General features: G+C 37.4%; 1 protein-coding gene across 1 annotated transcript in view; it reads right to left on the reverse strand.

The window, feature by feature from the left end:
* Window positions 1-4,136: 4,136 nt before the first annotated feature.
* Window positions 4,137-12,374, reverse strand: part of VTA1 (vesicle trafficking 1) — a 44,702-nt gene continuing 36,464 nt past the window's right edge. The window contains exons 7-8 of the mRNA XM_066373112.1: window positions 10,988-11,068; window positions 4,137-5,226 (exon numbers count right to left, since the gene is read on the reverse strand). Of these exons, the coding sequence (XP_066229209.1) occupies window positions 5,081-5,226; window positions 10,988-11,068 (227 nt within the window). The 3' untranslated portion in view covers window positions 4,137-5,080. The remainder of the gene's footprint in view (window positions 5,227-10,987; window positions 11,069-12,374) is intronic.

The following is a 12,374-nucleotide window of genomic DNA, read 5'->3' on the forward strand; positions in this document are numbered from 1 at the left end:
ATGATACAGTCAGTGTACAGATGTTTTCTTGAGTTATACACTTGAAACCTGTTATACACAAAACCTGTGTGGTTTTGTGAACCAATATTACCCCAATAAATTCAGTAAAGGAAAGATAGATTGGTTTTATTCAGGGTCATAAGAACCATTTTTAAGGGTCCAGTATATTAGTCACATTTTAATTAAGGAAATAACAAAATATAAACATTACCAAATTTATATTGAAGTTTACATTCTAATCTGTTTTTTTGAAGGTGAAGGCTATCTAATGCATTTTTAAAATAAAAATGCTTAAGATAAATATTGTTTAAAACAAACATAGTAGTGTTATTTGAAGAGGAAACACAAGAAGTTTGGGAACCTTGGGACTTCCTAGCAATTTGGTACTTTCTCTCCAAGATGACATATTAATCCATGGTGCCAGCCATTCAAATACTGTTTTCTCCCTGGTCTTGCAGCCCATTAGCTGTCAGGTCATAGGTTCCAGCTTATGTCCATGCCCTGTATCTACTGCCTAGTGTCCACTGAGGCACAGAGCCTCGATAATGAAAATAACTAGATGTTACACCTCCTGTTAATATGAATTGTGATCTTGTGACCTGTGACCTTGACAAGGTAGCAATCACTTAAGACATCTCACTGTACTCACAACAATTTAACTGATGACTTACCCACATGGGTAATGCTTATTGTCTGAAATAGGCTGTTTCCTCATATGTAAAACAGAAACAGTAAGACCCACCTCTCAGGGATATTGGCAGGATTAAATGAATACATGTAAAATACTTAAAATAATGTGCCTGGTATTTAGTAAGCAGTCAAATGTTAGCTATTATATTTACTATGATTCAAGTACTGTTACTCGGAATTAGTCCTACTTAAATGTACTCCAATGAATGAGCTTTCAGTTTCAAAGTTCCATGCAAACATCAAAGATCACATAACTCCATGAGGTGTGTCTTAATATTTTGAGATCGCTTTTAAGAACAGAACTTTTCTACTGGTGGTTTATTTAAGGTCCAAACTAGAGGATCTGATCCAGTTGCTTTGGGACGTAATAATGTGAGTCAGGGTATAAAAGGGGCGGGGGATGGGTAGAGGAAGCTGTGCAGAGAGGCAAACCCTTCAACCCCTACTCAGTTATTGTTCCTTTAGAGTTGAAGATATTTGTGACAATGCTACTATGAAAGTGTAAATATCTTTAGAAAGAAGAGCATATAACCTTAACATTTACACGGTATCCTCAGAAGTATAAGTCATATATTGGTCAATTCTATGAACACATGAGGATAACTTTCAAGACCTGTAACTAGGGTCTTTTTTGTGGTGTAATCTTGAAGTCTGCACAACTTCCTTGGCCATGCTAACCATGGGAACTGTCGCTGGCTTCTAGTTCCAGTTCAGCAGTGATTTGGTGACATATCTGTTGACAATCACTGTAGATAGAACTTATTTTTTCTTCCTCCTGTGTGCACTGACAAAACAATTTTATCAAATAGTTTTAACAAGGGATGGTCACAAGAAATTGGAAACATTGCACTGCAGTCTAAGTATCAGCAGACTTTAGCAACTTTTCCCAGTGCAACCAGTGACTACTCATTCCTTCCTGGTGAGCAGGTTAAAACTTGGGAGTCAACCTTCACTCTTCCTATGCTCTTACTTCAGGTCCACTTTATCTGAAATACTGTGGCTTTTCTGAAAAAAAAAAAAAAAAAAAAAGCCAGGAACCAATTACATCTTATTACTCCACTGCCTCTCCTGACCTAAGCCATCAGAATATTGCACCGTAATTATTGCAATATTATAATTGGTCTCTCACAGTAGCCAATATGATCCTTTTAAAGTTAAGATGCATTGAAGCCTCTTAGTTGCTCCTCTTGCTTAGAGTAAGTTTCTTACAGAGAGCCTGTATGGCCCTAAGCCTTCAACCGCTTCACAAGACTTCCTGACATCGAGGAGTATTTCCCTCCCTCTTTCCCTTTGCTCGAATGTCCTTCAGTGAAGCCTATCCTATCCTATGTAAACATGCACGTCTACACACACCTAAGCATTTCTCATCCTCTATTCTAGTTTCCTCCACAGCATGTACCACTAACACAGGTGTTCCTGAAGTGTGGTCCCCAGAACTTTCTAACAGGTCCTGAGGTGATGCTGATGCTGGGGTCCAGGGACCACGCTGTGAGAACCATTGCTTCAGGGCAATCTGTCTTCTTCCAGACTCTTGATGTTTCTGATTTGAGTATTATTAAACTTCTCAACTTGAGGGACCCCTAGACTAAAGTGTCTCTTAAAAACAGGTCTCGGCACCATCCTTTGAGTTTCTGATTAGGTAGGACTAGGAGGTAGGGCCGGAGATCTGCATGTCTAACAATATCCTTTGAAAACCACTGGTTGAATGCATGGTATACCTTTTAATAAAAAATTTGTCTCCTCTCATTCAAATATAAAGTCTGTGAGGCAGGGATCTCCCGCCCCTTGTTTTCTGCAGTTTCTCATGCAAAAGACAAGTATTAGGCGTGAAGTAGCTGCTCAGTAAATACATGTTGAAGGACTAAATGAAAATTGCTATCCTAGTGTAACATCAGTAAATTTCTAACTTCATCTTGTCAGATTTTGTATGAAGAAATACAAAGTTAAAAAATCTAGTTTAGGCCCTGGCCGGTTGGCTCAGTGGTAGAGCGACGGCCTGGCGTGCAGAAGTCCCGGGTTCGATTCCCGGCCAGGGCACACAGGAGAAGCGCCCATCTGCTTCTCCACCCCTCCCCCTCTCCTTCCTCTCTGTCTCTCTCTTCCCCTCCTGCAGCCGAGGCTCCATTGGAGCAAAGATGGCCCGGGCGCTGGGGATGGCTCCTTGGCCTCTGCCCCAGGCGCTGGAGTGGCTCTGGTCGCAACAGAGCGACACCCCGGAGGGGCAGAGCATCGCCCCCTGGTGGGCATGCCGGGTGGATCTCGGTCGGGCACATGCTGGAGTCTGTCTGTCTCTCCCCGTTTCCAGCTTCAGAAAAATACAAAAAAAAAAAAAAAATCTAGTTTAAGCCCTCATGCATGATACCATTTTTAAGCAACAGGCCACAGAGACAACTGGGGAATCTCCTGATGTTCAGGAATAAAATTATTAACATTTACATTATTAATTTAATATTACTGTTAACAGTAATAAACCTTTATGGGATACTGGTATGTGCTGACCACGTGCTGTATAAAATACTATCTCATTTAGCTCTCCGAACAAACTCTGAGGTGGCTGGTGGTGTAGCTTCCATTTGACAGACAAGGGCTGTGATACCACTGCCCACTTATCAGTAGATTCCAGGGTTCTCACATTATCTTCTTCCCTCCATGTGCCCTCCCAATTGGGAGCAAGAAAATAGGGTGTGAAATAAGAGGTGACAGCTTTCTTTCTAGTGTCCAGACATGCTAAGATATGATATGAATGAAAAATTTTACTTCTTATAACACGCATGATCACTGTAGCCACTTTTCTACTGCAGTGAAGTTCTGAAGAAGCATATTAAGAGCACTGGCTTTCTGCATGTAAATGTTGACGCCTGCAAATGCTGTAGGAATTTGGTTGTGAAAGAGACATTTTTCAGGAGGCATGTTATTTGGGGGCTGTTTTTGCGGTAATTTAGAACAGTTTCTTCTGTCTGAATACATATTCTATCAAACCTATACAACAGCATTAGATTTATACAAAGAAAAACTGAAAAACACAAATTACTATGAGTTAATAACTTTTCTTTCAGGTAAACCATGAAATCAGGGGTCAGAAAACTTTTTCTTAGGGGGCCAAATAGTAAATATTTTAGACTTGTAAGAAAGACAATTCTGCAGTCGTGGAAAGCAACCACAGATAAGACAAATGAATGAATAAAACCGCTGACTCAGTAAAACCTTATTTACACAGCAGTTCTCCAACTGATGCATCACAGTTTGTTAATCCGTATGTTAATGTACTTCAATTTTAATGGAATAAATGAAATGGACCAGATAAAATTACAGGTAAATTTGTCAAATTTATCTTTTAAAGAAAATTGGGTCTTACTGCAGAAATATCATATTCTAGCAACTAAAAATGACTTAAAAATGACAATTCTAGCATGCAAATCAAAACAGACATTTGGCGCTGTAGCAAGTTGAACTAGTGAAAAGAATCCTTGTGTTTATTTTTTATACAACACAAATAAAGGCAGGTGACAGGGTAAGTCCAAAATTCTCCACAAAACTTCTAAACATAACTGAGAACCTAATTTCTTATCATCTTCTGCATAATTCATAGCTATACACTCTACAGAGAATCCATTCCATAGCAGCAGAGGAGAATCTTAACTTAAAGCACCAAGTTTCCAGGCATTACTAAAAATGTTTTTTCATTCTCTAATACATGCAGTCAAACTGCCTATGAAGCAAATACCAATTCACCTTAAGCTTCAATAGATAAGGAGAAGCAGTTGGGAAACCAACATCATCCTTAAGTCTAAAAATGATTCCACCTTTTTACCTTACTTCTTTCCAAGAAAATTTTAACTTAATGTAGTTACACTTAACATGAATATAAAACAAGTTTTGAACATAATCTTCAGATTCATCTAACAGTTTAGGATGTTCCTATTTGTTTTATAAATTGTAAGGAAAACAAATAACATGATCTTTAAGTTGGAATATTCTGGCACTTTTTATTAAAAGTTAAATTTAGACTTTATAGCAAAGTAGTATGATTTGTCCAAATTATAGGTCAAAATATTCCTTAATTTATGTAAATTAAGATACAAAGCTTATTCCCAATATGTTTTATAGAACTGTACTTCCAATTTTTGAAGCAGGGTTCATGGGCGTTTTGTGGGCCTTGCTAACATTAGCCCTCTATACCCAGCAATTACTGGATCCACTAACTGGGCATTGAACGCTGGCTGTGGATGCTGAGTGCTTCAACAGGAATCTGATACAGACACAGATTTCATTGTTAGAGCCAATGGAACTGAAGTCTTCATAAAACTGTGCTCCTGATATGCTGAAGATACAGAGAGAGGGACTGTTAGTTCTTTAAGCCAAAAACGCGTGGATCTGCTGTCCAAAGGCTTTACTCTCGGCCTGTGGTCAGTAACTTGAGGGCCTTCTGTAGATTCTGCACAGCAGTGCTGACATCTTCATACTGCAAAGCACTGCCTGCATATTTGCAGTATTTCTGAGCTCGAGCAAAGTCCTCTGGTGTTAGGCGGATATCCCCTAGAAGCAAAAGATTAAGATATCTATAAGCATAGAAGGTGTTCTGTTTAGGTTAAGTAAATGCTTAAATTCAAGATTATAGAAAATATTAGAGGTTATAAAAAAACATAAAGGGTTTTTTCAACCCCAGTTAATTTAAATAAATTTTCTTGGGCTATCAGTTATTTTATTACTAGTATAAACCTTACATAAACCAATACACAATAACTTATATAAGCAAGATTTTCTTTCAGATGTAATAAACTACATGTGTTGTGGCAAAATAATTACAAAAACTATACTCTTGAAAGCAAGGATAGTAGCTGTGGCGTTTATGCTAGGATCACTCTGCCACTCTTTTTATGGAACAACTCACACAGACTAAGCCTTTCAGCCCTCATTTGAACTGGAAATATAATCTGCAACTTAAAAAAACAAATTTTATGTGAAAATATTACATAAGTTGTTTAAACTTCTTTGAAGCATAAAATGACTTTATATTTTTGTGCTATCCATATAAAAAACTCTAAGATTTAACAGAGGTTTTATATCATTAAACTATACAATTAAGCATGTAAACCACCCTTACAAATTATTTCTCCAAAATGTATTTTCCCAGCAAGTTTTCCACTCACACATGTGACTAATATGTGTAAAGCCCAACTAAATGATTTCAGTAAACAAACCACAATAAAAACATTTAATTCAATCTAAGTTTTGAATATACTTGAATATATATTTCTAAATATGAAATTAAATACTGACTTTGTATTTTGTCTTTTGAAATAAATACCATTTATCTTAGAAATTTTAAGAGGATTCTAGGAGAACCGATCAGAAGGCTAGGGGCACGTACTTTAAAGAACAAATAATATATTTTATTAACCATTAAGCATAAAAAACAATTATCCTGCAGTTCTGCAAACAATTTAGTCAGGCATGCTTCAGTTGTATTATTAACTTGAAAATACCTACTGGATTCTTTAATGGTTTTTCAACATACATTAACAGGCTCTGGTCACCGAGATATATATATTATCTAGGTAAGTGAGACACCGTTAAAAATCGAGTTTACTTTAACACTGCTCATTTTCTGTTTTAATATTCTATCTTCCTATCTCAGGGCCATCTTTATAGATATGGCATGCATCCAGAACTTCCTGGACTTGCTGGAAGAAAGCCCTGATAGTCAGGACTAATCTTATTATTACAGCATTAGCTTCAGCCCTGTTTTGCTGACATCTCACTTATTTATTAATCAGATAAAATGTGTATAGTGGCAAGAACTCAGTTACTATTTTAGTTTTATAAACTAAACTTATCCACCAATAATAAAACTACTTTAAAACAAAAATCCTGAATTTTCTTATAAAATAAATATTTCTATATTTATAAAATGTGAATGTCAGTATTATAATAGGTTCGAGAAATTATGTAACTCAAAAAAATAACCAGACTATAACCAACTTATGATTTAGATACAAATGTAAGTTTGTGTCTATAGACTTAATAGATATAATTTATTTCCAACAATCAGAAATATATATAAAAAACTTATGCATGTTGGTTACTTCTGGTATTTTGTAACAGTTCAGGCTTTCTTTCATTTAAAAACTATTGTATAAATCATTAAAATAAAATGTTTTAATTAAAATTTTAAATAAAAATCAAAACTCCTATTTATGATTCTTTTAAATTAGCAATTTAAAACTAAAGTGAAAAAGATACAGAAAGGGAAAAAAGTCAATTTCATTTTATCTAATATTATATTCAGAATAAATAGTAAATACTGCTTAATGCACCAAAATAAAAGGTTTTTTTTCTATCTTTAAAATTTACCAGAACCCATAATCAAAACTAGAGGTAAGAAGAGAATATTGTGGTCCTAAAAAGAGTTTAAAGACGAGAGAGGTTGTTTAACATATTATCTCTTTTCTGAAATCTTCCAGAGCGCTACAGCTGAGCAAGATGTCTGTATCATAGGACCGATTCTCCCCTCACAGGGCAGGACAGGAACAAGGACAGGAAACAGCTAGAGCTATTCATCAAGTTCTCTATTAGAGTGGAGAGAGCGTTGGTCAGCACTGGATCAAAGGTAACAGTACTTGGTGGAAAGAGAAATCCTTGCCTGCTTAGTTGGCATAAACATTCATTTCTAAGGTTGACTTATCAAGTTTCCAATAAATAACACTTGTAAGCATTTCATTATAACACTTGTTATTCCAAGGAATAACAATTGTAAGCATTTCAAAATGGGTCTTTAGAGATTCTTTCCTATTTAACTAGGTAGTTCTAGAAATTCACGTCAAACACTTTAGATAATCTGATCCTAAGTATTTTATTATTCTCTGACTTAAAGGATGCACAGGGAGAATTGCAGAGGAACCATCTAACTTACAGTAAGTCTTGGAAATAAATGTGGAGCACAGTACTATAAGGTTACCTTATATCTAGGCACTACCAAGATATGTCCCTTAATAAAGGCAATAATAGCAATAATTAGAGGCAGAATATTATTAAATTAGGTACTACGCTAAATACTTTTAGATATTCTATTTACTTATCAAAAAACTTTACAAGGTAAGTTGTTATTCCTATTCTAATATGTAAAATATATATACTGTGCTTTTAGCATGACCAGGCAATGGCACAGTGGATAGAGTGTTGGCCTGGGACGCTGAGGACCCAGGCTTGAACTGTGAGGTCGCCGGCTTGAGCACAGGCTCACCAGCTTGGGTGCAGGGTTGCCAGCTTAAGCATGGGATTATAGACTTGACCCCATGGTCGCGCTAGCTTGAGCCCAGAGTCGCTGGTTTGAGTAAGGGGTCACTGGCTCAGCCTCCCAATCAAGGCACAAATGAGAAAGCAATTAATGAACTAAGGTGCCACAACAAAGAGTTGATGTTTCTCATTTCTCTCTCCCTTCCTGTCTCATCCACCTCCTCCTCTCTCTTTAGCAAAAAAAAAAAAAAAAAAAAAAAAAAAAAAAAAGGCACTGTGCTTTAAATACCTACCTTTCCAATTCTAGTCTCCAGAGACAGCCAAAGATTCATTATAAAAGTATTTAAAATAACAATATACACATGTATGTATTAATAGGTAGTAAGTACTAAACACCTAGGAGAAAAGGATAATAGGAAGGGGTATGGTAGCGATGGTGGTTATGAAACCACTATTTATTTCTGTGAACTCTCTGGACTTTCCATGCCTTTATAAACATATGTACAGAGAGGAGGATAGAGTTTTGCTTTAAATTACTTTTCCTAACCAGGACCATCTATAATGTTCTGCAACTTGATTTTTACTTACTGTGTACAGATCTTTTCACATGAAAGTTATCACATTCTTTTTGAATATGTGCACAGTATTCTTTTTATTTTTATTTTTTTTTGTATTTTTTTTTTCTGAAGCTGGAAATGGGGAGAGACAGACAGACTCCCGCATGCGCCGGACGGGATCCACCTGGCACGCCCACGAGGGGGCGATGCTCTGTCCCTCCGGGACGTCGTTCTGTTGCAACCAGAGACACTCTAGCGCCTGGGGCAGAGGCCAAGGAGCCATCCCCAGCGCCCGGGGCCATCTTTGCTCCAATGGAGCCTCGGCTGCGGGAGGGGAAGAGAGAGAGAAGAAGGAGAGGGGGAGTGGTGGAGAAGCAGATGGGCGCCTCTCCTGTGTGCCCTGCCAGGAATCGAACCTGGAACTTCTGCACGCCAGGCTGACGCTCTACCACTGAGCCAACTGGCCAGGGCCAGTATTCTTTAGTATAGATTATAATTAACTACTTTGCCATTAATAAGCATTTAAGATTGTTTTCTATTCCTACAAATGATGCTGACATAAATATCTATGTAAATACAGAAGCCTGTATCTGAGTATTTTTAAAGGATAGATTGTTAAAAGTATAATAGTTGGGTGAAAAAAATTATATATGCAATTCTGATATTGACATAATGCTACTGAAGAGAGCTTGACCAATTTACAGTACCAGCAACAGCACACAAGTCATTTCCTGTTTTCATGAATGTTCTAGCTTATAAGTCTTTTAAAATATTTTTGCATCTATTTGAATGTAGAGTCACTAACATAGTCCTTGGTACTGGTGACACCTCGGTATTGGTGGAGACACCATTATCTTAAGCAAAGTGCAATGTGTTCCGTGTCAGATAAGCACATAATCCCAACCTCTCATCTCCCCTAACGTTCATTAATTAATTAATTTTTTTTTTTAGGTGAGAGGAAGGGGGACTGTGCGGCAGATTCCCACATGCACCCAGACTGGGTATACCGGCAACTCCATCTGGGGCCGATAGGCAGGTATTGAGTTATTTTTAGCACTTGAGGCTGACCCTCGGACCAACCAAGCTCTATCCTCAGTGCCGGGTGATACTCGAACAAATCAAGCCACTGACTGTAGGAGGGGAAGGGGGGGAGAAGCAGATGTTGCTTCTTCTGTGTGCCCTGACCGGGAACTGAACCCAGGACATCAATATACCAGGCCGATACTATCCATGGAGCCACTGGTCAGAGCATGTTCATTATATTCTGAACCAACTCAAAAAACTCTTTTTGCTGTCCTAAGTAAGCCAACAGAATGCAGAATTAAAGAAACACAATTTAGCAATTCATGCTGTGTTCATAATGATATCAACAAGGTAGATATGACACCTCTTCTCATCCCCCTTCAAAAAGAAGCCCTCCTTATTCCATGACTGAGAGGCCAGATCTAATTAACACAGGGAGAACTTAAAGAGCATGTGGGAAACAGACCTGCATACACAGTATCAAGGGAAACCCAGTAACACAACTGAAAACAATAGAGCAAGGTTTTCATTCTAAATAAAAAGGACTAAATGCCATTGGACATATGAAGAAAACTAAGACCAAAATAAACACAACAATGACTTGGGGAAAAATAACAAGAGAAGTAAGAAAAGAGGGAAAGAGTAAAATCAACAAACCAGGCCCTGGCCAGTTGGCTCAGTGGTATGAGTGTCGGCCCGGCATGTGAAAATCCCGGGTTTGATTCCTGGTCAGGGCACACAGGAGAGGTGCCCATCTGCTTCTCCACCCCTCCCCCTCTCCTTTCTCTTTATCTCTCTCTTCCCCTCCCGCAGCCAAGGCTCCACTGGAGCAAAGTTGGCCGGGGCACTGAGGATGGCTCCATGGCCTCTGCTTCAGGTGCTAGAATGGCTCTGGCAGCAACAGAGCGATGTCCCAAACGGGCAGAGCATTGCCCCTGGTGGGCATGCTGGGTGGATGCCAGTTGGCCACATGCGGGAGTCTGACTGCTTCCCTGCTTCTAACTTCAGAAAAATACAAAAAATAAAAAGAAAAGAAAATCAACAAACCAATCTCGTAGTCTATGAACTAACCAATCAAAATAATTATCCTCTGAAGAATTTTATTTTTAATTACAGTCGGTTCTTTCTTTTTTAGATAATCTAACTACTCAGTGTAGATGAGAAGCACCATAATCATAACACATGGTAATCTTGAACTAATCTAAGCTTCCATGATATCTTTGGCTACATGTCTGTGCCACTATATAAATACAGTAGTATATGACAAAAGGAACTGTGAAAAAAAAAATAAAAAAATTAAAAAAGGAAATGCCTTTAGATCAAGGATTTTTGATAAAACACCTCAGTTCACTGGAGGATATAGTGAACATGGGCATTCAAAGAAATGTGTTTCAAATTACATGGATTTCCGAAAATAAAAGTACAAAACAACACCCCAAAACAAAAGATACACTATATTTCATATAACACTGCTGACTTACCCTGGGAAACTGTGCTGAAAAGTGCAGGATCAATGGCTGGAATAGTCTGTGGAGTAGGCTGAATAGTATTACTTGTTACACCTGCAAAGCAGAAACCACAAATGGCTATTCAAGTGTTACACCTCTTAACTGTACAGTAGGAAAGCACTTAAAAACATCATGGAGTCACTACATCACTTTCCTTCCTTCCTTCAAACCTTAATGAATTATAATTTGATATAGTTATTGATGTTGAATTTGAAGGCTGGCAGAGAAAATATTCAGAAAATACATTCTGAGTGTTTACATATATGCACGAGATGCATATTTGCTATTATGTACTTTGTTTGTCATGTCCAATGCTTCAACAGGCTTCTCAAATCTCACCAAGTATCTGCGGAAGGAACAGACTCCATTCCTACCTTTTAATTTCTTAGTCAATTAAATAACTTGGGGACAAAGTGAGGTATATCAATAATTATGATTTAATTTCATTTACAGGATTAAGTCCCATTTCAGCACTCTCTATGAAATTAAAAATCATAGATTCCAAATTTTCCAGTTAGCATATCCAATAAGTGTTTAGTTTTGACTTTGTATTAGAACTTGTTATGACTGTCTTATTCAGTGAATAACTAGCATTCTTGATTAATGCTAAGAAATATAATAGAGTAGAAGATTACTAAATATCTAAAAAATTAACACAAACTGTGGAAACTTCCCAGAGAGACGTAAATGATTCAATCAGCAAATGAAGAAAAGAATTCATTACTCTAAATCAGTGAGTTCAAATTAGAAAACAGGATTCATTAGCCTGAAGCTAATAGGTTAAATTCCAATAAGCAATTTGTAGCAGGGGTAAAGTTGGAAAGGCCATGGAATAAAAAGAAGGAAGTGAAAGGAAAAAACAAATTCAGACATTTATAAGAAAATAAAGACATACCAGTGAGAGCTCTAGCGTAATGGTTTCCAAAAGGCTAACTTAAATTCTAACGTCCAGTCTGCAGTTGGAGTTTTAACTTTGAAGAACCTTCTGATGACCAACCCAGAAGAAAAACTGGCTTAAATACATACTACTTTATCTTATTTACTTCTACTTTAGGGCAAATTAACTTCATTTTATACCTTTGGAACTCAAGTTATGAAAATATTACTTTTTAACTAAAAATTGAAATAAAACATTTAAGAGTACAAAGAGATACAGATAAAAAGTGAGTCTAGTTTTTAAATGGTAAATATATATATACACACAATGTATATGAACAGCGAACTTCCTTCCTCTCCCTGCTCCAGGCCACCTCGGGCTTTCCACGGCGCCCTCTCACGCACATACAGCACGTGTCTGCCCAGTCCAATGCACGCGCATAGAAAAAGAAATGCTCGACAACCCTCTCACAGACCCATCCAG

The sequence above is a fragment of the Saccopteryx leptura genome, chromosome 3 (assembly GCF_036850995.1).
Source record: "Saccopteryx leptura isolate mSacLep1 chromosome 3, mSacLep1_pri_phased_curated, whole genome shotgun sequence".
Taxonomy (NCBI): Eukaryota; Metazoa; Chordata; class Mammalia; order Chiroptera; family Emballonuridae; genus Saccopteryx; species Saccopteryx leptura.